This window comes from Diadema antillarum, unplaced genomic scaffold, assembly GCF_040938485.1.
Source record: "Diadema antillarum isolate AM-2024a unplaced genomic scaffold, OU_Dant_1.0 scf00000142, whole genome shotgun sequence".
NCBI lineage: Eukaryota > Metazoa > Echinodermata > Echinoidea > Diadematoida > Diadematidae > Diadema > Diadema antillarum.
The window spans coordinates 948,500-976,228 of record NW_027271031.1 but is presented as its reverse complement, the minus strand read 5'-3'; the positions used below and the strand labels follow the sequence as shown (position 1 = coordinate 976,228).

The following is a 27,729-nucleotide window of genomic DNA, read 5'->3' as shown; positions in this document are numbered from 1 at the left end:
GGCGAGAAATTGGTCCGAACTTAGCTCGTCAAGCAAGTTACCCTTGTCGGCAAGTTCACGCGTGGTGTTACCCTTGTCGGCAAGTTTTACCCTTGTCGGCAATTGCTTCTTCAAACCGCACGCTTGTCGGGGCCGACAAGGGTGATATACGCTGGCGAGATCCCTGCAGTTGCTTATTGGCTTGTTTGTTAATTTATTTTCACTACATATGTTTTTTTTTTTTTTCCATTGACAGGTCCTGGGATGGAGGCTACTCTTCCTCGGCCTATGACAAATATGTCCAGGAGCAGACTGGTCCCAAGAAATCAGTAAAAAACAGGTATTGCACAGGGTTTCCACTGATTTCTATATGTTCTTGTCTGGGGAAGCAAAAATGAGAGGTTTGGCAACCATGTGTATTTAAAGGACAAGTTCACCTTCATTAACATAAGGATTGAGAGAATGTAGCAATATTAGTAGAACACATCATTGAAAATTTGACGAAAATCGGACAATCCGTTCAAAAGTTATGAATTTTTGAAGTTTTTGTGCAGTAACCGCTGGATGAGAAGACTACTGCAGTGTGTGAATAACTTAGATGTCACATGCGTACAACAATGTAAGGAAAATATAAAGAGAATTTCACAAAATTTCATCTTTTGAAAAAAGTACACATTCCCCCGACTCGTTACCGACAAATGTTATGGGTAATATTATTCCCCCTGCCTTTAGAAAGAGGCAAGTCAAGTGCTCTTTTATTATGCGAAAATAGTGAAAATATGTTGAATTTTCTTTACATTTTCTTTACACTGTTGTACGCATATGACTCACAAGCTGTAGTAGTCTCCTCATCCAGCGGTTCCAACACAAAAATTTTAAAAATTCATAACTTTTGCATCGATTGTCCAATTTTCCTCAAACTTTCACTGATGTGTTCTACTAATATTGCTGCATTCTCTCAATCCTTATGTTTATGAAGGTGAACTTGTCCTTTAATCATTTTCTTACATCTATTTCAATTTAGTAATTCTATTTATTCTTTAATAGAACACAAATCAACAAGGTATACAGGTGAGATGATAAAGCAGTGACATCAATCTGTATTTTTTTCTTTTTTGTTGAAAATGGGGTACCATTGACCGTGACCCAACCCTGGTCCCACAGGCCCCACCCCCCCCCCCAACACACACACACACACACACACACAGACAAATGTTCCGTGGCCCCTGTCTACATCGTATCCAAAGTCCCTGGCACAGAAATGGTTAAGAGCCGTGGAGCCCTGGACAGCCTTTCCCATTGTCACTTTCGGTTTATCAAAAGATAGACTGCATTCACAGATCTGATTAATCACTCTATGTCCCTGTCTTTACCGATAGAAATAGAAGATTTTTATGTTATATATATATGCATATTTCATACCCCTAACAATGGAATATACAGTATGTTCCCCAAAAAAAATTATAATTGGATTTTCGCATTGCTAACACCCAATATGATTAAGCTGTCTAAATGCTACTTCAGGGTCTTAAAATATAACATCTTAGCACTATTTTGCAGAAAACCCCATTCAATTTGGTTAAGCAGTCACAGAGAAATGAGGATTGTTTTGAAGCTTGTCATGAGTCTGATTCTTCCAAGTTACTGTAAAAGTGGATATTTTCGCTCGACTAATTTTTCGCGCTTGGCTGGGTGAGGAGAGTTTCGCGTGTTTTTAATTCCGCGGAATCAAGACATCACGCACAGGAACATATGGCAAGCAAAAATAGTTGCGTGCTTTTATTTTCACGCTAGTTTCTGATTGCGTGAAATGCGCGAAAATTTCCACTTTTACAGTAGCACTTGGATGCTCATGGAACTGCATATTAATGTGTGAACACAATAGACAGAACTTGGAGGGAAGAGATTCCTGACATGCTCTACAAAATTTCTCATTTCTCCTTTACTACTGAAGCAAATCGAATGGGGTTTTCTGTAAGATGTGGGCAATGAGTTATAGTTTCATACCCTGAAATTGCATGTGGATTGATTCACTATTTGTAAAGTTATTGTTGCGGAGGGTACCATTGTAATATTTTTTGGGACATACGGTACAAGTAATGCGTGCCATAAAAGTGAAAGACAGAGAACCCTCAGGAGAAGCAGATAAAAGCAATATACTGACAGGTTTATCACAATACATGTAAAAAGCAAAAAGGAAAGAAACAAACAAACAGAATAAAAGAACAAAATTTCATATTGCTTTGAAGCTAACATCTTATTACATTTTGCACACCTGCAACATGCAATGAAATATAACACCTTCAGCTGCATCCCTATGACAATGCAAAAAAAAGAAGAATCCATCAAAATTTTTATAAGGTAAACAAATGTCATAAAAATGCTGGAAGGCCAAGAAACGTGGTTATGCCCATGGAACATCAGACTTGCTACCATTATGATATTCACTGCTTTAATAATGCTGAGTTTACCCATAAAATTTTTTATTAAGTGTCAGTTGTCGATTTACCTGGTACAAAAGTATCATGAATCACAGTTGCGCTGCATTGAATCGCAAGCCTGTGATAAGTACTCATGCAACAAGAATGATTGACAGTCTGGAATCCTTGTTACATTGATCACATTAAACCCATCATTTCATGTGCAAACGAGTGTATATAATGAATAGATAATAGACTTAATCCCCCCCCCCCCCCCCGAACATATGCTCTTAAATATATATCTCCAGCAAGGGCGTACTCATAGATGCCTGTGTAGGCATTATAATTAATTATATTACAGCACTCCGCATCAGCCCATTTTGCATGTTAACATGCTGTAGGCTGCAGAGTGATAACATCTGGTTTGCACCACTGTATTCTATTCCTCTCATTTGCTCTGTCTGGCCACTTCTTTTGTTTTGTTGTGTTTTTTTTCCTTGTAAAACCTTCACCCTGACCAGTGCAAGAAGCGATTTTTGTTTTTTCTTGGTTTAAATATGCACCCTTCCTTTCATCTGTCCTTCCATCCTACATGTAGATCTTGTTTTTGCAAGTGAAGGTAATAAGGGTGTACGTGTATGATTCATTTTCTTAGTACGTGCCCCAGATATTCCTCAAGGTCAAATGTCAAATGTCACTGAATGTTGGTTAACAATAAAAGGAATTGCTGCTGCAGCTTCATCTCGAGAAATTGCTAGTGGTACAAATGTATCATGTTTTGGTAAAAAGGGTAGAAATGAACAGACAAAATTGTCCACAAAATAATTGTGACAGGTCAAAGGTTATGCACTTTTGCTCACAAAAAAAAAGGAGGAATAAATGAAAGACAGTTTTATCCATTATTACCTTAATAGGAATTCACAGTTGCCTGAATCTGATAGTGTTGACAGGTCTAGGTTCACTAAACTTTGGTTGGAACCATCACAAACTGTGTTGTAAATGTTATAGCTTGGAATGTCTGTGGTGATATTGTGTGGCTGGAAAGAAGAATATGAATGAATGATGAATCACCTGAAGTGAATGATAGCTAGGTTAAAGGTCAGAGGTAAAAGTCACAGAGTAACTGTCTATGCTGAATGTTATTTTCTGGCCATACTGTAAATACCATAAGGTTTAAGTTACATGATGTGAGTTGGTGTAATGGATGAAAAACAAAATAGAAATATTTCTATTGTGCAGCAAGGATTGAATTTCAAGCTGTGGTCATTGGTCAAGATCAATGAACCTCATCAAATGTAAAGTGAAGGGGTACTGTAAAACGAGAAATTTTCGCGTGCATTTTAATTTCGCGAATTTCGCGAGCGCCAAAATTTGCGAAATTAAAATGCACGCGAAAGTTTTTGTCTACACTACATGCATTGAACGCCAGTGGCAATTCGCGAAAATTTCATGCCGCGAAAAAGGCTGTCAGCTCCAATTCGCGAAAATTTCATGCCGCGAATATATCATGTTTTACAGTATACACCTATGAATGGCAGATGTGGTGATTATGTGAGAATCAGAAGCATCCTAGTCGGCTGTGCACAATATCCTAATTGCCCTAGTTTGTCTGTATTTACCACATCTCCTATTTTGGTACTACATGTACATTGTCAACTGGTACACAAGACTTTCATACGTTTTACATTTATATCAGAAATCCATCTGCACAAGCTTTTCAAAGTTTCCTACCCAGTGCAGTTTCCATTGGTTGAATTAGGACTTCCATCTTCTAGTCTTTTATACAGTAATCGAGAGAGCTGTTTTTTGTAACGCTATCTCCTCCGAAGCCGTCGGCTCCGGGCCGCCCAGACCGGTGCCGTCGGCAGCGGGAGGGTCTCTTCTATTGGGTAGGCCAGGTTTCGGCCGCGCTCCTCTTCCGTGTCAACGTCGAGAGCGGCACAAAAAACAAAGAAAAACAAAAGACAGACAACAACATGCAGCGTTTGCGCGTACGCACACACACGCACACGATGTATACGGGTTATATACAGCTCGCGCCAGCTGGCAGGCTCAGGTCGCACACTCTGAACTCTATACAATCTGTGGTCGTTCGCCCAGCTGATCGTTCGCGGAGACATGATACACGCACTATGGGTACCGGGTGAGGGCAATACTGTATATCGCGGGTACGGGCAATATACAGTATCGCGGAGAGTGTGGTGTGTATGCATTGAGCCTGTCGCTGTGTTGCATTGCATATCATGATGCGTTCTTGGTACACGAGAAGCTACGAATGCCGTATTTTATTTCGCGAAACTACAGGATCCTGTGCAGCTCAGCTACGTCATTTAGTTTACTCTCAAGTCGGGTATGATTGTACTCAGACTGTTTAGCAGTGATCTCGACGGCTAAATATCCACTTAAATTTTGTCCTTGCCGATCGTGCCCTTCCATATCAGATATACAGGCCTGCGACTGTGTATGTATTGACGATGGTTACACGAAACACTTTCTCAGTGCGGGCTCTCATATGGTAATACACGGCTCGGTCATACAAGGGCATTTACGTACAGTTCGCCATTGGCGTGCCCAAATGAAAACAGCGAATACTGTTATTTTATTGTATTCTGCACAACTACAAGCGTACAGGATACTATGCAGCTCAGGTACGTCATTTAGTTTGCTCTCAAGTCGGGCATCATTGTAGTCAGACTGTTCAGGACGGCTAAATATCCACTTAAATTTTGTCCTTGCCGATCGTACCCTCCCATATCAGATTACACGCGCCGCTGTTCATTCGTTTACTGCATGGCTGCTGTAAACATGAATATTCATGAGACGAGCGGACGCGGGGGAAACCCTCGCTTTGCTGACCGCCTATTTTTGAAGTTACAAGTGGACATCAATGTGTCGTTCTATGGTGCATCAAACCAAGTTTTGGTGATAAAAATTAAAAAGAGGGAGCAAATGACGACGAAAATATTCTTCTTTCTCCCTTAACGCGGGAAAAGAAATATTAAAGAAAAAATACGAGGCCCTGAGACCCATGGATTCCCATGGGTGCCTACTTATTAAACCTAATGACTGTGATCTCCCCCTTCCCAAATATAACAATGATGATTATAATGATAATATAATAATAATGATAATAATAATAATAATAATAATAATAATAATAATAATAATAATAATAATAATAATAATAATAATAATAATAATAATAATAATAATAATAGTAATAGTTATAATACTAATAATAGCAATATTGATGATAATAATGGTGATTATGTACAGTCTGAAGCAGAAGAAGGACATTAATGATTATGATAATGGTAATAAAAATGTACAGTCTGGCGAAGCAGATAAACTGGTGGTTCTATGATCCATATCAAACCAAGGTTTGGTGATAAAAACAGAAAGAAGAGAGCAAACGAAGACGAAAATATTCTATTTCTCTCAGCACAACAGTAACAAAAACACTAGGGGTCTAGATATGAAGCAGTCCTACTCAGCACAAGAATACGTATGTTAGTGCAGTGAAGCAGTTTTGGACAGTTTGCGCAGGACTGTCTTCAGAAAAGCTTTTTATCAATAGCAGAAAAATGGGGGGAAACAGATTTTTACAATTCTTAACAAATTATATTTTCGTCTCCCTTGGTTGATCATCCCTATATTATGACTCTACTCTCTCCTCTCCCTTAAATAATAATAATAATGTTAGTAATAGTAATAAACATGATTAAAACACTAACAATAATACACTGAAATAATGATAATAAGAGAATAGGCCAATGCAAATGAATGGGGAGGGGTGCTATGATCCATAACTAAGAGTGGGCGGAAGAGACGCAAACAGGTACTTGATTGTTTTAATGTTTAAAATGAAATATCAATGATAATGAAGCTATTTGAAATAAGTAACCTTGAGAGTAACTTTGACATGACGGAAAAAAAGATTCACTATCCTTGACCGATGAACTTTTTTTCTTAATTCCCTTGAGTTATCCCCACATCAATGAATTATATAAAATGATAATAAAACCGAATGACTATGATCTCCCCTCCTTCTAAATAATAATAATAATCATAATCATAATCATAATCATAATCATAACCACAATCATGATTATAATGATAACAAAAATGAACAGTATCAATGAGATAAACAGGCGGTTCTAGATCCATCAACCAGGGAGGTGAAGTTTTGCTTATGAAAACAGAAATGAGGGAGCAAGAATGAAGACGAAAATATTCTTTGTGTAATCTCTCATGTAACGTGGTTGAAGAAATATTAAAGAAAGAATACGAAGCCCTGAGACCCGTGGATTTCCACGGGTTTCTAATACTTATAAAACCTAATGACTATGATCACAATAATAATATAGCAATAGGGGCATAATAAGAGTAATAATATGATGATAATAATGATGATGTTTAGTCTGAAGCAGATAAACGGATGGTTCTATGATATACACTGTATCAAACCAAGTTTTGGTGATTAAAAACAAAAAGGAGGGAGCAATATATTTTTCTCTCATAACGTGGGAAAAGAAATAGGAATGAAAAAAAAAAATGCGAGGCCTTGAGACCAGTCGTGGATTCCCTCGGGTGCCTGCATGGATGCAAGGGCAGGGGGGTAATATCAAAGTCATAGTGTCAATAGTTCAGACGGGAAGAATCTGTGGGCAGAACATTCGGAAAATCTCATAAGCTTTTTTGGTGATTTTTCCCTGAATGTTTGTTTGTTTGTAGGCACCTATATTTGTTTGTTCTGCGAGGGTGAAAATGTGTGTGTGTGTGTGGGGGGGGGGGGGGTGGCGGTCATGGGTAGAAGAGAGCACAAGTAACGAAAGAATGAGAAAACTGAGAAAAGTGTGCAAAATCGTATATGAGAAAAAAATAAAACCCCTCAGACCCGTGGATTTCCACGGGTGCTGCTAGTGTCATTATGATTTCAAGAAGCAATTTATTTTGCAGCAATCTGTTCATCTTGTTGGTTCATGATAAAAATCCTGGAGTGCTGTGTTAAAGAACCAGTCATCTATCTTTGTATTTGCTGGTAGTGTGAAAATTACTCTAATTGAATAAAATGACATTGCATACATCATCCTTTTCTTTTTCTTTACTCATCTTCAGGATATCACTTCATCATAACATTGTGCTGTGGGAAACCACGTATAGTGTACATGTACCTTATATTATCATCATGGGTACTTGCAAAGTACTTCTTTGTTTTCAGAAAAATGTTTACTCTCGTGCTTTGTATCCCTATGTTTAAAAAAAAAAACAACAGCAAAGAAAATTACGTGTGGTGATATAACCTACTGTAAAAGTAAAAATTTCGCAGTGTCGACATTTTCGCGCAACCAGAAACTAACGCGAAAATGAAAGCACGTTAAAATTTTTGCTTGCCATATGTTCCAGGTTAGTTGATGTCTTGATTCCATGAAATTAAAAGCACGCGAAACTCATCTTACCCGGCCGAGTGCGAAAAATTTGTTGTGGGAAAATATCCACGTTTACAGAATCTTGTCTTGTCTTGACCAGAATGCAGCAGCAGTACTGGGTGACCAAGCAGACGATGATCAAGAAACTGGGGAGGAAGGAGGACGAGTTCGTCGTTGCGGGAGATGCTGAACTGGACGCCAAGCTGGAAGTCAGTGAAAGCTTTCGCGTCTCAGACTCACACCTATATCACTTTCATTAAATCCACCAGAATAGTAACAAAAGAGAAGCATCATACATGTACAAATTATGTAACACATTCACTGTGACTTAATAATTCCATTGAAGGAGACATTCTGCTCTTTGTGTTGTGCAACAGTTTAATAGCCCAAGAAGGCTGCAATGACACCCTTTCTTCCGTAATACTGCTTCAACTTGATCTATATTTTTTTGTGCCCCCCCCCCCCCAACAATCATTGTTATATTCATAGTTTTCCGGCTCACATACATATTGCAATATTTGATGGTAGTTTGTAGCAGCATGCAAGTCTGCAATCAAAAAATATATTGGGTATTGTTCAGTCAACCATTTAGCCTCAATGGTTGACCGGTTTGATGGAATTTCTTTTACATTACCATGGCTGAACCAGGGCTAGAGTGCCTCGATTGATGCATAAGCCTGAATGTTGGACAGGCAATGGCAAGATTGTATGTTGAATGTGAGAGACACAGATGACAAATAGACTGGTAGGTAGATTTAAACAACTCATTTGTGGGTAGATGAGTAGAAATATATGAGTTGTGCAATTGCATGTATGTACAAATACATTCAGAATTTAGGTATGGAGCTTGCATAATGAATATCTACATTAGTGTGGTGAAGAGAATGGGCCAAGAGAAAGTCATTCAAATACATTGTGTATGGATACTCATAAACAGATACACCTTTTTTGAATGCGAAATATCTGGCTTTCATGTCAAGTGTACACTATTTGTAACATATATTTCCAGGTATTCAAGTCCATTCAGAGCACATGTATGGAAATGCTGAGGATTCTTGAGAAGTATCAGGACAATCTTTGTGGTAAGTGAGAACAAGCAAATTCATAAATAACCTAAAATAAAACAACCAAATCAGCATGGTTATGTGTAGGTAGTGCCTATAGGTGAATTTGGAAAAACAAAATGGACATCATCCTCTCAAATGGTTATATTAATGCTAGTGCCTCTTACTCTAGGTGATTTCTGAATGTGTATGCAAGTTTATACACACTTACATGTATCTCTGTTAGAGTACTCCATGCTGTCAAGAAAGTCATATTCGCTCATGTCCAGTGCAACAAAACACTCAAACAGTTTGATTATCATGTCATCTTTGTGACTTGGATACAGGGCTGTCACAAGAGGAGGGGGCCATGGGGCGCTTTCTGAAGCAGAGCAGCAGCGTGGACAAGACGCGGGCAGGCAAGATGATGGCCGCCGTCGGGAAGGCACAGACCAGCTCATCAGAGCAGAGGTATCGCCCTGAGAGTCCAATGTCCTTTCCTTTGTACCTCAGTCGCATTTACTGTCGAGTTTTGTCGTATTATTGAAGTAGACGTATGACAACTTCCTGAAGTAGAAATGTGATTGTATCGCAGATAAAGCTTTGGGAAGCACAAACAGGAAATCCTGATTTGAATCCTGCATGGTGAAAACATCCTCTTGCAAGATGTGTTACCCATGATATCCTAGGAAAAGGGATGCCTGATGTTTGTAAATGAGATGACAATCGCAGACCCCTCTGGATGGTCATTGCTATGATGCTTTAAGAGGCTACCTGGGGATTATCATGGAACTTCACTGTATTTCTTTGTAGTCCCTTCAGGTTGTGTGTGTTTGTGTGTGTGTGTGTGTGTGTGTGTGTGTGTGTGTGTGTTTTGTTTGTTTGTTTGTTTGTTTTTTAATGATTTAAAAGTACAAATGAAACAACAATGCTTTGAAGGACTGGTCTACCTGAATATTTGCGTGCATTGAGTGATTACAGCAACGTTAGTAGAACGCATCAGTGAAAGTTTGAGGAAAATCGGAAATTCCGTTCCAAAAGTTATAGATGTTTGAAGTTTCAGCGCTGCCATTGCTTGATGAGAAGAATGCCACAGTTTCTGAAGTCATATGTGTTGATCGATATAAAGAAAATTCCACAATTTATTTTTCTTTTTTTTTTTTTTTTTTTTGGGGGGGGGGGGGGGTAAAAAAGTACACATTCCCTCAACTTGTTACCGATGTATGTTAAGGGCAATATTATTCCCCCAGCCTTCTGAAAGAGGCAAATCAAGTGCTCTTTTATCATGCGAGAAAAGTGAAAATATGTTGAATTTTCTTTATTTTTCTTTATATCATTTACACGTGTGACATCCCAAAGTGTAGTAGTCTTCTCATCAAGCGATGGTGGTACTGAAACTTCAAAAATTCATAACTTTTGAACAGATTATCCAATTTTCCTGAAACTTTCACTGATGAGTTCTGCTAATATTGCTGCATTCACTCTATCCACACATATATTAAGGTGAACTTGTTCTTCAAAGGAATTTGTTGTCCAAAGTGACATCATAATAGGAAGTATCATCATTTTGATTCTTCTTGAAAATTTTCTACACACTTGGCAGGTATTATAGCCAATGTGATCAAATATACAATGGACAACATGCCTCTCCCAAGTTTGCTATATTTTCCTATGATAGGTAATAGTCTGTAAGAATGTGTGGAACATGAACTTGTAATACTTTTTGTTCTAGACCCCTGGGTCTCTTGTTTAACATCCTTTGAATCGGGAAGTAATTGTGATGTTACATGACATTCCATACCTCATGTCCTGAACCATAAACCCATGTATGCTTTGTCATAAAAAACAGACTAGCGTTACGCCCTCCGTTGGCCAGGCTGTACCAGGAGATCGAGACGTTCCGCTACCGGGCCATCTCGGACACCCTGATGACCATCAACCGTATGGAGGGGTCAAGGCTGGAGTATAGGGCGGCCCTGCTCTGGATGAAAGACATCTCGAAGGAGCTTGACCCAGACACCTACAAACAGCTGGAAAAGTTTAGAAAGGTACTGCACACAGGAGCAGCTCTGCTGTATCATCTACAAACATTACATTGTTTAATTCCATGTTAGATTGGCATATTCGTCCATCTGGTACATTACGACCATTTGTCAAATATATTGATACGTAAAGTGGCACGTACTTTTATAATTGAAGATGCAGTAAACCTCTTTCGACCTCTCTTTGGAGGAAGCTGGTACCTCCCATGTACCTGCCACTCAAACATGGGATTTTTTTTGTAAAAAAACTATATCCAAGAAGAATTGTTCTCACAGGAATGTCTTGTTTTTTTCTTGGATGTTGCCTGCTGCCTTAGTAGATGATATCATTGAAGTTTGCTTTATTGTTTTGAATAACTTTGTATGTAGTCCAACTAGTTCTTGTTTGTTTTGTCATTTCGGGTTTAAGCCTAGGCAATAAAGTAGTAATTGCTGTAAAGGTTATATCTGACAACAGCAACCAATAATCTGTCATGTATTTTCCATCTTACTTATTAATACTGTAATAGTGGAAATTTTCGCGGTGTTGAAATTTTCGTGCATTTTGCGCAACCAGAAATTAGCACAAAAATAAAAGCTAGCAAATAATTTTGCTTGCCATATGTTCCAGTAGTTGATGTCTTGATTCCGCAGAATAAAGAATACACAAAACTCTTCATACCCAGCCGAGCGCAAAAAATTAGTCGTGAAAATATCCACTTTTACAGTATTTTAAGATAGTATTGATATTTCTGTGGGTCTCATATGCAAGTGAGACCCCAGTCTTGCTCATTCCGTGCAAATCTGTTGATGTGAGTGAAACTCAGACCTCTTTGTTTCCGCTCTCCCCCTCCCCCACCCCCCCCAAAAAAAACCAGGTCCAGGCCCAGGTGCGCTCCACCAAGGCGCGCTTCGAACAGCTGAAGAACGACGTGTGCCAGAAGGTGGACCTGCTGGGGGCCAGCCGCTGCAATCTGTTCTCCCACACCCTGGCCTCCTACCAGAACACCCTCCTCCACTTCTGGGAGAAGACCTCCCGCACCATGGCGGCCGTCCAGGAGGGCTTCCGCGGCTACCAGCACTACGAGTTCAACATGCTGAAGGTAAGCGGACGTGGAGGTCCACATGGGGACTCACTCCCCCTTCCCTTTTCTGTTCCCCTACCCCCTCTCCCTCACCCCTACCAACCAGAAAGTGAAGTTCAAAGAATAAAGATTGTGTCTCAGTAGTCAGTCACATATATCGCAAGTCTCTCAAAGAATCTATATCACAGAACAAAACAAGCAAGTGAAATGGTCCGTCAAGTTGCATCAGGATACATCAGCATTTGGTGCTGTGGGTTTGGTCTTAAATCATAAACCATAAATACATGAATCAGTGCTCCTTGTGTTTGAACCATCAAGCCAATATTTTTATGAATAGAAAAAAGGAGTATAACAGCAGAACAGGTGAAACTGCAATTAATAATGAGTAAGGAGTTCTTGTAACTTTTACCTGATTTGTTCTTACCTTCAATACATTATAGGACTGTCTACCTTTTTGCATAGGGCTGATGTCTGTGAAAAATTTGGTGGCCTATTTCATTTAGATTCAGGAGAACAGAGGAAGGAAATAATACCCCAGATAGTTTAGATTGTGGAAGAATCTTAATTTTGTACTTGCTAGGTTTGCGCGTAGTATACAAGTTAGTCTGGCTGAGTGTGAGTCTTGTGTTGTCATTTTGTGATTACATGCTGTCGTACATGCAGTGCAGTAGTTCTACCCCAATGGCTAACATGTGTGTATGCGTGTGTGTGTTTGCCTAACACTCTGGTGAATAGCAAACCATAGTCTTTGTATTCAGACTCTATACATATATGTAATTTCCTTGTTCCCTACGATGGATGTGACACCTTTCTCATTGTTGTATAAATGCTGCTAAATGTTTTCTTGTATTTTTCATTAAGTTTCAGCTTCCAGCTCTATCTCCTCTCGTAGTTTTATGATTTGTGTGTCTGTGTGTGTGTGTGTGTGTGTGTGTGTGTGTGCCGTTCTGTTCCCTATCCCCAGATATCTTCTGCTGTATGCTTCTTTGTGTGTTTCATCACAGAGATTCAGTACTGTTAAAGGTATTGTTTACCATTGGGAGCAGTGATTTGAAAAATGTTCAAGACATCACATTTGATGCAGTTGTATCACAAAACATCCTACCATATAGAAATTTTGCAATAAAGCCTGAAATATAAGGACATATCACAATTTTCTCAATAAACCATAACTGTAGACGGTTAGTCTAGAAACATTTTTTTCATAACTATTGTTTACATTTTGTATATTTAACAATACTTCACATTGATTATACCGTATGTCCCCCAAAAAAGAAGAAGATTACAACGGGACCCTCTGCAATGATAACTTTTAAAATTTAGTGAATCAATCCAAATACAATTTCAGGGTATGAAACTATAACTCATTGCCCACATCTTAGCAAAAACCCCATTCGATTTGCTTCAGTGGTCAGAGAAAAAAGTTAGGAATTTTGCAGAGCATGTGAGGAATCTCTTCCTTCCAAGTTCTGTCTATTGTGTTTATACATTGATATGCAGTTCCAAGAACATCCAAGTGCTAAACTTGGAAGAATCAGACTCATGACATGCTTTACAACAATCCACATTTTTCTGTAACCGCTGAACCAAATTGAATGCTGTTTTCTGCAAAATAGAGCTAAGATGTTATATTTTAAGACCCTGAGGTAGGATTTAGACAGTTTCATCTTAATGGGTGTTATCAGTGCGAAAATCCGATTGTAATTTTTTTTGGGGGGACTTTCTGTACTGATTCAAATTTTTACATTGGTTGTTTCTATCCCTAACTCACATTTTAGAACTATTTTGAAGCAGTAAAGCTGGGTTTTTATTTCATGTGCAAATGGTAAATTGAATTAAAAGCAAGCTGATATTGCTCATAGGTGCAGTGTCGCAATAGACAAGGAAACAGTTCCTTGAAAGTACTGAAGAAACAAGTCTTGTGCTTCGTAATGTTTACACTATACCTACAAAGTGTTCTTTCAACACAACAGACAGGAAATCCTGCGCAATGAAATATGAACACTTCCTTCAGGGTGTTGACAGTGTAGTTCTGTTTCTGACAAAGGATCAACACATAGAGAGAAGTTTGCTCTGCGTGTGATTAAAACATGTTAAATCTCAGACTTGCATCGCAAGTGTATAAAATGCTTGGTTAGTCCATATCTCTCCTAAATCACATGTACTAGTTTCAAATACATTATTCAGGGAATCGCGTTGAAACCAAAAGGAGCGTGTAGCTCTCCCAGATCTCTCAAAAGAACTTCAGTCAATTTATCTTTATTTTAGCTGTGCAAGTCAGTGTGTCTTCTTTAAATATGTTATTTGTTTATTTATTACTATCATTATTATCATCATTATGTGTGTGTGTCGTTGTTTTTTTTTTTACTGTTTTTACCATTGACTGCCAAAGCAGTTAATTTCCAGTCCAATCTTTAATCATTATGATATTGTGGCTTAAAGTAACCATACGATTGTAGGTGATTGTATGCCCATGGTCACAAAATTACGTGCCTTATATTTCAGTCACATGTGTTGTACTCCGTAATATACATGTGTAGCTACATTGTGTCTGTCGTTCTTCAAGAGAAATCCTTGGGGGATTAATTCTTCATCCTGGAGAAAGCTAGGTAATTCAAATCCTTGTTTAAGTCTGAACTTCTTATCATTGATGGGCTTCATTAGCTGTGAAGTGCAATCGAAAGTTGCTGCAAAGAGTCATAAATCCTCTTGATTTAATATCAACCATGTACCATTTGTAGGTACTTAGCTTTGGTATTGACAATCATGTAATGGGATGTTTATAATCTCTATGTCTTCATCAACCAACAATTTATGATAGTGATGCATAGAGTGTTTATGTTTTCTTTCTTCCGGCAGCCTTCTACACTGCCTTGACCCTTTGCACCCTGTATCAGTATTTGATCACAGAAACATATGTGTACAATGTTGTACATTTAAGGAAATGATGCTGTGAGGATTCCTTTACAATTTTCAGAACAGAATTTTTAAATTCCTCATGGCCCCAAGAAGTACACTTCTTTATTTTAATTCTATACAATCTGTGATCTCAAAGAAAAGAGATTGCACTTAGGTTTTGTCCAGTATTTGGGCAATGCAATGAGTTGCTCTACATATTTGCTAGGAACATGAAGAGCGGAAGAAGAATAATGTTTGCTGGAAAGTGTTAGTGTGTTCTTTGCAGAACGTTCTCCCACCGAGTTCATCCCACTGAGTTTATCCTACCGAGTGGCTGTAATGTGTGATGAAGTACCCCATGTGCCATAGATATCCTCCACCCCAAACCCCACATTAACCCTCTAGTAGCCCTCTTGTGAGTAGTTTGTCTCGTGGCCCTTTGTTCCGCTTCGTAGGAGTTGTCGGAAACGAGCAAACAACTCGCGGAGCTGACGGGCGCAAAGGATGTCGCCCCCGATTGGGACGCGGAAGAGGGATCCGACGAGCGCAGAAGCCGGGAGCGATTAAGATCAGATGTAAATTGCTTTGTCTGTTTTTACTGGGGAAAAGTGTATCATACAAAGCAAGCCTCATTTTATTTCATCCACCTGCATTCACTACTCTTGTTTCATGGTCATATTGGTGGTGGTATAATCATGCATTCTATTGTATTCAGCTTTGAGTCCCTGCCCTTTATTGTTTGATAATGATATTCCTCCTGTGGTTCCGTGCATCCTATCATTTTGAAATGTACACCATACGATATCATGTGATCTTTCCCTGTTACACCCTAGCCATGTCTTTTTTCCTACATTTCGCTCATCCAATCTTGCAAAACTTGTATCATGTCTGTTGTTTGTATTTACGTTGTGCGTTTTGTTTTGTCTGGTACTCTTGTTGCACAGTAATCCTTTATTTCCCTGTGGGTATCTTGTGCTAGCAGTAACAATTCAACATTTGCAATATCTTGTCGTGTACAGCATGTGTCTTCATATTTTTTCTCTGTCTGTATGAAGGTTCATAAATTCTGTCTTTACTAGCATATTGCTTTCTTGTCTTTCTTAATTTTTTGGTCATAATGCTGGCAGTATATTGTCAGAAAAAAGAACTTGCCCTTATCTATATACATGTATAGCATCTGTCTCGGTGTAATTACTAGAATGATATTAATCCTGTACTAGTATTGCACCACCCAGCTAAAAAAAGTGTAGTATAAATCATTGTGATGCACATTGTACAAATAAGGCACATTACACAGTGCATTTCATAGTAAGATTTATCCACCTGATTGTAACTTTCAAAAAGTCAGTACTGTGTGTTGTTTGTCTTATAAACAAATACTCTGTAGTGTACACTGTACTTCAGGTAAAACTGTAGGTCCTATCCTACAGTTGTGTTTCTTCACATTATTTTGTACAGCTACAAAGCAATAATGAGAAATTTGAGAAAATCCTTGTGTTTACAAGAGAATGACTGACTAGTGCATGAGTTGCATTTAGTCTCATTAGTTAAAGGGGAAATCCAGTCCAAAGATAAATTAGTCTGATAAAAAAGAGTAAACTCTTACAAATTCAACAGTAAAAATTTGACTTAAATCAGATGAAAAATAAGGAAGTTAGAAAATTTTGAAGTTTTGCTTATTTCTGCAAAACAGTTCTTGTACAGTGGATATGAATACGCAATTGAGTGGGCTGACCATGTCATACCCTCACATTTTTCCATTGATCGTGTACAAAAAATGACGAAAATTCAATGTTCCTGTCATAGAAGTCTAAAACATGATGTTATTCCTGGTTGAATAACTTCAGAACAGTGATCAGATAGATATATCAGGATTTGAGCCTTGGGCATAATTGCGTTTGAATGAAAAACGGGAAATTTCAAAATTTTATGTATAAACTATAGGGCAAGTTGTGAGGGTATGACATGCTCACTTTTCCATTTGCATATAATTGACCGTTCAAGAACTGCATCCTGAAAAATTTGCGAAACTTCAAAATGTCATAACTTCCTTATTTTTTTACCCGATTTCAATCAAAATTTTACAATGAGCTCATAATATTTTACTCTTTCTTATCAGACTAACTTATATTTGGACTGGATTTCCCCTTTAAGACCACTCTCATGCTCTGCATCATGCACAATCAATCCTGTGCACATATTCACTGAAAGCAATATTTGAGGGTCGGAACATGTTAATGGCTAAACTCACCAACGTGGCTATGCCTTATATGACTTTGATTAGTGTCTTTTATCCTCTTCTTCAAAAGCCACTGCAGTAATTGCAATAACATGGACTTTGATTCATATGTTGGCCATTTAAGAGCAATTTGTCAAAGACCTGCCACTATCCAAACTTGCAAGGATGGCTAGAATGGGCCGATTCCTAAAATTTTAGTATCTGAGCCTCAGTGAAGAACCTGGCTGTCATGTGATTTTAGCAAAACTTCTATTAAAGGCTGTTGAGTTTGTCTTATCTATTATTATACCCCCGCCAAACGAAGTTTGAAGGGGGTATATAGGAATCAGCGGACGGTCGGTCGGGCGGTCGGTCGGGCGGTCGGTCGGGCGGTCGGTCCGTTGCAAATCTTGCGTCGCGAACTACTTCCTCAGTTTTCAACCGATTCCCATAAAACTTGGCACAGATGTGTGCCTTGGGTTGTAGATGTGCAAGACGTATTTTTTGACAGTACCCAAAGTATGTTGCCATGGTAACGGCATATTATGGGCAAAAATGGGTACAAATCTTGCGTCGCGAACTCCTCCCACAGTTTTTGATCAGTTTTTATGAAATTAGGTACAGATGTTCATCTGAATATGTTAATGTGCAAGACACATATTTCCGCAGTGGCAAAAAGTGCGTTGCCATGGTAACGGCATGTTATTGGTAAAATATAGGGCAAAATGCTTCATGGCAAAACTGCTTCATCAGTGTTCTTCCAATTCTCATGGAATTCATATTGAATGTTTGTCTTAGGATATAGGTCAGCATGACACATTTCTTGACAGTGACAAAAAGTATGTTGCCATGGTAACAGCTCACATATTATGAGCCAAAATGATGGAAAATTTTGTGTTGCAAACTACTTCCTCAGTTTTTGCCCAATTTCCATGAAATTTGGTACAGATGTGTGCCTTTGGTTGTAGATGTGCAAGACACATTTTTCGACAGTACCCGAAAGTACGTTGCCATGGTAACGGCATATTAATGGCAGAAGATCAAGGAAAGATCTTGCGGATTTAACTACTTCCTCAGTTTTTTGACCAAAGCTTATGAAATGTTGTTTGGCGGGGGTATAACCAGTCGCTGTAGCGACATTTCTAGTTTCAACTGTAATGTTTGGTTAAAATCAGTTCCTCTAATTGCCAATTGTTTTTACTCTATACTGTGTGATAATTTCTGAATCATATCTTCATGGAATGATTATTTTATCCTTTCTTTCAAATTTAGTCTCTTGATTTTATTTTTCTCTCCCACTCTTTCTTTCCTCCTCTCTGTCTTAAGTCCTCTTTTTTTTTTTGGGGGGGGGGGGGGGGGGAGGGGGGAGGGGAAGCAGATGATCACTGCGTGTGTAAACATACCACCTCACCTGTATTCTTCAGACCCCCGCCCCCTCGGCAAAAAAAAAAAAAAAAACCCCAAAACAAAAAACAATATTATTTGTTTTCAATTGCCGTGGTCATGATGTGAAATCCTATCTCCTATTTTCTAGTGCTCTTACAGTTACAACTAAACTGCGACGTGAAAGATGCGTTGCGATAGCATGCTCTTGTGGTAACCTTTACACAAGTTAGAATTTGACATCTCATCAGTTGGAAGCTGGCCGTACTTTGCTTGTGTTTTCTCTTTCCCTCTCTTTTGGCATTACTACAAGAAGGAATGGTGCCTGCTGAAATATATCATTTGCTTCTTTCTTGATATTCTTCTTTAAATACATATGTTCCAATAGCGCAATCAGTCACACACACAAATCTACGTAAGAAAAGTTTTGATACCTCTTGTGGTTACTTGTTACATTGTAGATCAGTGTCATTCAAAACCAGTAAATATAGAAGTACCAAGTGTGTATCCAACACTAACAAGTCTCAGAAGTACCAATACACTGATCTACTGAGTCTGGTAGAGCACACCTTTGTTCACCGAATCTCTTTGATAATCTTTTGTGTGAAGGATTTGTTTCAGTGTTGATTGATGCACATTTTGATGAGCAATGACTCGTGGCTTTGTTGCTGTAATTCTATTTCTATTTCGTAAGCACTCAGAGTATTCATTCTCACAGACTGATTGTTGTTGCATAACAGCATTAGTCTTGATTGTACATTACAGTCATACCAGTTTGTTTGTTTATTTATTTATTTATTTATGTACCTCTCATAGGATGTATATCCCTTCAAGCATGTACAATAGCTATGTTTGGAACAGGTCCAACCAAATAAAAACGATACATTCACAACAACTTACCTTGTATCAACAATTAGATTGTACCACATACATATAAATGGCAACAACCAACCAATACCAAACTTATACCACATACAAGAGGAGAGGACAATCGCATATCTGAATATTTACAATTGTATTTTTAAACTGACACCCATTCCAGCAGCCATTGCATGGTACACTTGGTGTGTTTTCGCTTTGAAATGCTTCGCAACGGTCATTCTCATTATTGGAAGTTATGTAAGGACTTCATTCATTACCTGCAGGACCTCACACAAACAAGCAAACAACTGGCAGAAGAGACTAACCCAAAGAGGGGCAGGTCAAGTGTCGATGACACACAGGAGGTGACGGAGGAGAACAAGGCCAGAACAGACGAACAGGCTGCCAGGGAAAGGTGAGTTCTGCTCCAACATTTTGGTTGTCATAGAAACAGCACAGTCTAGGTCTTCTGCTGATTACCTACAACTAATTTAATTCAAATCTGAATGGTGAGGGCACTTCAGGACTTCAAGTTTGGTACACCGACTTTTATAATAATTTCACTCTTATGATCTCAAAATACTCCAAATTAACTCACTGTCCTGACAAATTGCATCAGTCGGACAAGTTTCTTGGTAGACCCTTTCGATATATTGCAAGCAAATTCAAAATGGTGGAGGATGAATTTTGAGCCCTTCTGACAACTGTATTTTACCTTTAACCCTCTGAAGCACCACAGACTCAAAATCCTATTACTACTGCACTTGATTGTCTTGCCTCTGGTTGTGAAAGAGTTAATGTGACAACACCATACAACTCCACTACTGCCTCCAATCTACAGACTGATTTCACTGAGCGATGATCCCGAGCATCTGATGGGGAACGGCGGCGCCCACCTAGACCCGACAGGCAACGGCCTCCATCCCCGGGTGGGGCAGGATTTTGGGGCGGACCTCCTCGGTGGGGACGAAGGCCTGTCGGAGCAGGAGAGAACAGCCTTCATGAACCTCATAGGGGGTCAGGATGGGAGTAAGGAGGAGTTTGGTAAGTTAGCCGAAAAGATATGACCCTCTCGGGATAAGCGTATCAAACCCCCCTCGGCATTGCTTACAAGCAAGTCTCTAACTTGAATGACCAATGTGTTCCCTGTGGCAACTAGAAGATACTGTATAACAAATGATACCTCATCCCTCAAAATATGGACCACTCTTAAAGTGATATAGATTATCATTCATTCAGTGGGAGTGTAACTCCGAAATTGTTATAAATCACGGAACTGGAAAGGGAACTTACGTCGTGCGACGTTTCGCCAATTAACAATCAGCTTCTTCTGGCGTCCTTCCAGTGGAAGAATGGTCCTTATATGTGTGAAGTCGTGCTGGAATTTTGCGCACTGATGTGCATTGAGCTCGTGAAAGACGGCTTAGAATCTTTTGGATCGCCCGGTCGCACCTTAAAGAGACCAACCACTCATTCAATAACAAGGATGTGGGGGTGCTTGACAGCGAGGCCCGTTGGTTTGAACGAGGCGTAAAAGAATCAATTTGGGAACGAGTGGAGGAACCCAGTCTCAACAGGAAGGGGGGCCTCCGTTTCAACCGTTCACATGCCTGAGATCGGCGATCCAAAAGATTCCGAGTCGTCTTTCACGTCTTTCATTGGTATAGAAAGAAGGAATAAGAAAGAAGTAGAATGGGAGTGATGCACTCAAGCTGTACATGTGTAGTACAGATTTCATGCTAAATTTCTCCTTCTACTTTAGTCCTTGGACACCCTTTTGCTTGTACATTTGAATTATAGCCGTGATAAAGATCAATTATAGACCAAATGAAAGCTTAGTGCTTGTGTAAAAAGAAAAAGAAAATATATTTAGTTCTTATAAACTGCCATAACTTCCATTCTCCCTCCCCCCCCCCCCCCCCCCCCCCATTAGCACCATGATAACAAACAAACAAGTGTGAAGAAATAATGTGGATCTTGTAACTGCAGGTGCCTTCACAGGGGCTGACCTGCTGTCTGGGAACAACGATGACCTCAAGGACGAGATGGACCTCCTGAACGAGATCCTCAACACGCCCTCTACTGTACCCGCAGACGAGACGACGCCCATGGGCGGGGCCCTGCCAGGAGACGGTAGCATAGGCGGGCCCGGTGAGGCAGGGCAGAGTAGGGGCGGTTTCATGCCCTCGGACCTCCTGGAAATCACGTCGATGATGAGTGAGATGCCTACAGGTGAGTGAGTGGTCATGACCTGGGGGGTGTTTCATGAAGCATTTTGCTTCATGAACTTGCTCTCAGCCAATTAGATGCAAGGATTTCAGTTGCTTGTAACAGTTTGTCAGAAAAATATCCGACCAAAATGCTTCATGAAATGCCCCCCCTGGCCTTCATTGCTGGACCGTAGAGGCTTCTGGCAGTGCATCATGTTCATGGGACCAGTGGCACTCAGGGGTGCCAGTTTTCAGGCGTAAGCACAAAATCACACCCTGGCAGTTGTTTTTTCAGACACCTCTGTATGCAGAATAGCTCTTTGTAGATTATTTTTGTGTTTTGATTCCCTCTCATGCATTCATATTACTAATTAGATCCTTTGACGAATATCTCGTTGAAATTTTCTGTCAATCAATTTTGCAAGAACAGTATGATTCAAAGCAGGCATCCACTTCGGTATTGATAAAGGGAACCATTGCTACATCCAGAATTTGTTTCATGTCTATGATGTATGTATATGGTGTGTGTGTGTGCATGGATATGTACAAGCAGTGCTGTGGTCTTGGAAGCACGTCTTCCTGCTTTAAAATTTGTCGGCCTGCAGTTTTAAATTCCCTCAGAGGGAAATAATTTCTGAGTCAATGCAGAAATGGATAGTCCAGTGTCACCATTCTTTAGACTGAGATTAAAGACAGTGTGAATTACCAAAATTTCACCCCCATATGTCTGCAATGCCTGAAGGTATTTTCTTGAAATGTAGTGTATATGTATATGAATTGCCAGGTAAGGATTCTCTATAGAAAGTTTTAGGTCATGGGGTCAAATGTCAAAGGTCTAGTGAAAATGCTAAAATTTCACTCCTTTTTCCATATCTCAGAAATGTTCATAATTCCTTCATTGGCAGAATGGTGTGAAATAGTGGAGGCATACCAGTCACCATTGCGACATTTCTAGTATGTGTGTGTGTGTGTGTGGATGTTGTCATCAAATACACTACAAGTATTTTCAACTTACGTTGTGTTCTCTATCCCCAACCTTACCCACTTCTTCCTTCTCAGGTTCACCCGCCACCACTCCCCAGGGAGGCCCCAACGTTCCACGACCGGCTCCACCCCAGTATTCCGACCTCTTTGCCGACCAGGCCACCACTGCTGCTGCCGCCGCCGCCGCTGCTGCCACGGCGGGTACCGGGACGGCGTCGGCTTCCACCAACAAGGCGGACTCAAGCAAGCCGCAGGCGTTCAAGAAGGGCCAGAAGACAGACATGTCGGCGTGGTTCAACCTATTTGCAGACCTCGACCCTCTCGCCAACCCAGACGAGATCGGCAAGGAGGAAGGGAGCGAGGTGGAGAGCAGAAACTGTTAGCGCACCTCACCTGCATCGAACCTTCATCTGACTATTTCATTTCACGGAAGTGTGGTGCCACGTACCCTTAACTCGTCTGCAATTTCCTAGCAGTTTGATGTCATATTGTTTCTTCTCTTAATTGTTCAGGATAGTCTCTGTCCAGACAAAAACAAAGAAAAAAACAAAATCAAACAAACTTGTGAATTAGTAGCAAGTTTATTCACTTTGTCTGACCGGCGTTGTGGTATTGGTAGCAATGATTGTGGTAAGATCTATGGTATTTGTGAATCATTTTGAATAGAAAACCATACCAGATTATTGGTCAATTTGGGTGGGTCAATATACATAATAATTGCATATGTTTAAGATTTTTTTGTTTTAAGGAATGAATGTGCACACCCAGATGTTCTTCGAAGTTGGACCTATAGGTTATCAGCATTGCTTGCAAAGTTCTTGTGTAATGATGCTCAAAAAAGTGTGAAAATGTTACAGTACTTTCTTCCCGCGTAATATCATTCATGTAATTTATAGAGCTGCAATTCGGAGTACTACGTGTATCCTTGACCGAGACTGATGAGATTCATCGGTCATTTTCAGCAGTACTCCGTCATATCTTTCTCCCACTCCCCGAGATTTGTATTCAAGAGAGAGGCAAGGGCGAGTTGAGATGTTTCTGTTAGTGAAAGTTAAACATTGCTACCATAACTTGCGAATAAAAGGGCTAAGATGTGTTCCAAGGGCAGGTGCAAATAGTGCACAATTTCTCTCCCCCCCCCCCCTTCCCAAAACAGACAAACAAGCCAGCAAGCTACAGAGAAAGTAAACATACACAAATACAAACAAACAAGAAATGGGGCAGTCAACATTGCTTTCAGCAATCATGTCATTCTGGCATCCCACCTCCGCCGTTTGTGGAAATACTGGTGTCGGTCACACTTGTTCTCAGGCCTTCCTAGTGCGGATTTTCCCGATTGTTTTACCCTGTCCCAGATATATCTACATAAAACTTACAAAAATTTATGTGAAGTATACTGTATCTGTTGTGTGTTTACCAACTTGTTTGTTTGTTTACGATGTCATACCAGTCTGTTATGCAAAGATGAAAGATGAGGAAGAGTTTTTGCCGATCTTTAACTGACGTGCGACTACATGGTCACGAGTATGCCTTTTACACTTGGGGTAATTGATGATTGGTGTCTCTTCTGCCTTTTTCACCCAGTGATTAAGTGTAAGGTTTTCTTTTGATGTGACTCATTTTGCGGATGAGTTTTGACACAATTTCTTCAAACCTGCAATATTATCCTCTCATCCAAGTCCCAGCACCTCAACTTGTTCTTTTGCCGTACATTAAAAATGTTTGTCCAGTACCTTTCTTCCACTTCTCCTTTGTCCACATCCAATGGAAATACCACCTGGTCCACAGGGCTGCAAAATTTCACCGTCTTTCGAGCATCACTTGCGACGGTACACAGTGACTCATTTTCCTGATCCCCTGGTTGCTATTTGTATTCACAGTATTGGGGAATTTTACGTGGGATATGATATACATACAAAGCTAGTGAGAAGTCTCATTGCTACATGAGTCACACTTAGAGTTTTGAAAAATTGCGAGATGGCTTGTAAGTTTATATTTGTGATTCATAGTCCCCACTGGCAGAACAAATCTCCTCAATTTCTTGAAGTTTGATAATGAAAAAAAAAAGGAATTAAAATTTAACAGCTTGCACATGTATGTTTTCACCGGTGATTTAGTGTCTGTATTAGCAAAACAAAACACTCTGAACTTCTTAGACTTTAGAAACCTGCAATACTACAGTGCAATTGTCACTAACCCTATTTACCTTTCTTGATACCCTTGTACATGCTGATTGCATGGAGACAAGTTTTTGTTGTTGATGTTGTTGTTTTTGATCCTCACCACATCGTACCATGTAATGTTGCAAACGAATAACTCTTCATCATCCCCCCCCCCCCCCCTCCACAGTACTCATCGTTTTAGCCAGCAGATACTAATTTATAAATGAAACTGAAGGGGGATATGAGTAATTCAAGCATACGCCCAATATTCATTTCATTCTTGTTCATCACAGTCCTGTCTCCTTGGATTTTTGTAATCCCTGTTACTGTCTGTTTGCAATCAGCGTATCAAGAGTGTATCGGGGGCATTTCTCATCGGTTTCCACGCCAACAGACTCGGGCCAGACTCAAGTGGTTGAGAAATGAAGGTGAAACTCGAGAACCTGCAGAGCTTAGCATAACATGCTAAGTACTTGCCACTCTAGCAGATATCATATTGTCGTCCAGTACGTTTGTGCAGGGATCAGTGCGAGCTGTGAGGCCTTTAACCTAGCAGCATTGATATTTTGATTGGCAAAGAGCAATGCATACACTTTCCCTGTGACACTTTCTCATAATGCAAAATCATGAAATGGTTTCAGTCCTTGTTAGATATTAATCGTCAAAACAAGGCAATAATCTGTTAGTCTGGGAATAAGAAAAAACCAAAAACAATATCTGTAATGCTTTAATTGGGTCATGCAAAGCTGTCTATTCAATTACAGTAACTATGATTCCCTATGATCTGCACTCTTAAGCAAAAGGAAATAGTTCGAATAAGATGTGTTCATACACTGGGGCACACAATTCCAAGTAAATGATAAAGAATGATCTTCAGAATGATAAAGATGATGTGTAGGTTTAATACTCTTCTTGCTCTCAATCCACATGACCAAATGTTGAACATTGACCTCTTCAGAATTTGCCCCTTTTGAACGTCGCGCCGGGATTATGAATATCTTTTCCACTCCGTCACCTCCCGTATCTATCCTGTCAAATTGATCACTTTATACACAGACAATACTGCGAATATTGTTTTTACTACCTGACAAGTATAGTGCCTACAAGATTGCCCCTTTACAAAGGTCCTCCCACACAGTATAAATGCACCTTCAGAGCAGAAAGGATGTATGTGTTTGTAAACAATGAATTATTGTTCACGCAAGGTAGCCAAGGAAAACTTGATATTGAAATGCAACTGTGTTGAAGTGTAACTGAATTTTTGAAGAGGTTGGCATAAAATAAGTGTACATTTGTAGTTGCAGAGGTTTTTTTTTTTGTGTGTGTGTGTATGGGCCGTGTAATAACACTCTCTCTGGATAACAAATTCCCTTAATTCTTGAAATGTAGTTGACTTGAATGAGGGCTATGGAAAAAAAAAACAAGGAGAAAACACTTGAAGAATAAAGAGTATGGGAATGATATTCAAGTTATGCCTGCACCGCTGCACTGAAATGAGGCAGCCTTTCAAACAACAGGAGGCGCTTTGGTGCAAGCAAGGAGGTATGAGAGCAGACCTCCTTGGTGCAAGTCCGTTGTACATGGTTGTTCAGATGGGCAGTATGATTATTGATGGGTTACCCATGGCTCATTGTGTGCAGTACAGTATTCTTGAACGCAGTATTCCATGAAAACGCGTTTGACTTTTTAGGTTTTTTTTTTTTTTTTTTTCGCCATCATGTTATTTTGGGGAGAAAAAGAAGAGAAGAGTCCTCAGCTGCAACAACCAAACACAGAGCTTTCAAAAGGCCACCACTCTGTTGCAATTTTTGCAATATTCCTGTTGATTGTCTGAACGTGCACGACATTGTTAAATCACTCGAAAGCAAAACTCGAGAAAGAAGTTGGTACATGATTCATTTCAGTTTTGTATCAATGTTTTTTTCCTTAATCTTTTTATTCAGGTCTATCAGATTTCACTAGACTCTCGCAAAGTTTTTAATCGTTACTTGATCCATTGTGCCACTGTTCGACATTACATGTTACTCACGTACAAGGAAGCGTACTAATGAAAATGTGCATTCTGTTGAAATACACTGTAAGTAGTTTGTCCTTGTACGATATTATGCACACGTACCACAAAAGCTGGTTGCCAGTGCCATGCACAGTTTGGAAGAATGACATTGTCATTATGAGGAAATGTAATGATGGGATTTTCTGTTTATTTTTCATTTTTTTTTTTTTTTTTAATATTTGCAAGACTCCTAGAGCAGACACTCTCTCACATGCTACTATTGGAATGTGAAATACTACATGGGGCTGTCAATCACAATAACCATTACTTTGTGGGTCTTGTGAGAAATTTGTGTGGACTGGTCTGGTGGATATCATGGATATAATATGAAGAGTTTGTTCGCAAAAACCGATAAGTCCATTTTTGAAGATTTTGAAGTACGGTCTCTGTCATAAGGTACAAAATAGTACCTTTTAAATGATATATTGGTCACTACATATAAAGGTACTACATTTTTGAAGTTATGGTCAAAAGAAGCAAAAATTTTCTTATTATTCTCTTTATTTTTCTTGACCTTTAATCGCAAATATCTCCATTTGGCAAATATGGACTTATCGGTTTTTGCGAACAAACTCTTCATGTACAGGGCAGGACAAGGGGAACAAGTAACAAAAATACAAATTGCACATGCCACATTGCCAATGCAAACTTGGCACTATTGAGGATTCAAAGACCTCTTTTTGTAACACCGATTTTGTTGTTTTATTTCACAAGGACCCCGATAACCAGATGCCAGTATGGAGTATTGATATGACAGTGATGATGTAGTTATATATTTAGTGCAGATGGGACTTTTTTGTCCTTTTCCCCAGCATATAGCTGAAGCAGACGACACGAAGACGAGCTGTGCAAACTTACACCAGCATCACATGTATGAAGAGTTTTATTGCAAAACGAACTCTATTCTTGTTCCTTGAGATATTTGTGATTAAAACTGCTAAAAAACAAATACAATAATAAGAAAATACAGGATTCTTTAATCA

The 27,729-nt window shown here is 39.5% G+C and overlaps 1 protein-coding gene across 1 annotated transcript; it reads left to right on the top strand.

Annotated features, from left to right (window-relative positions):
• Positions 1 to 227: 227 nt before the first annotated feature.
• On the top strand, positions 228 to 23,025 carry LOC139721381 (islet cell autoantigen 1-like; the record flags this gene model as incomplete). The annotated part of the gene is made up of 11 exons (XM_071632695.1): positions 228 to 319; positions 7,929 to 8,037; positions 8,838 to 8,910; positions 9,219 to 9,342; positions 10,721 to 10,919; positions 11,771 to 11,995; positions 15,331 to 15,450; positions 19,622 to 19,752; positions 20,179 to 20,381; positions 21,327 to 21,569; positions 22,607 to 23,025. Coding segments are annotated over 11 exons (1,827 nt in total), but the record flags the coding sequence as incomplete, so codon positions are not given.
• Positions 23,026 to 27,729: the final 4,704 nt, after the last annotated feature.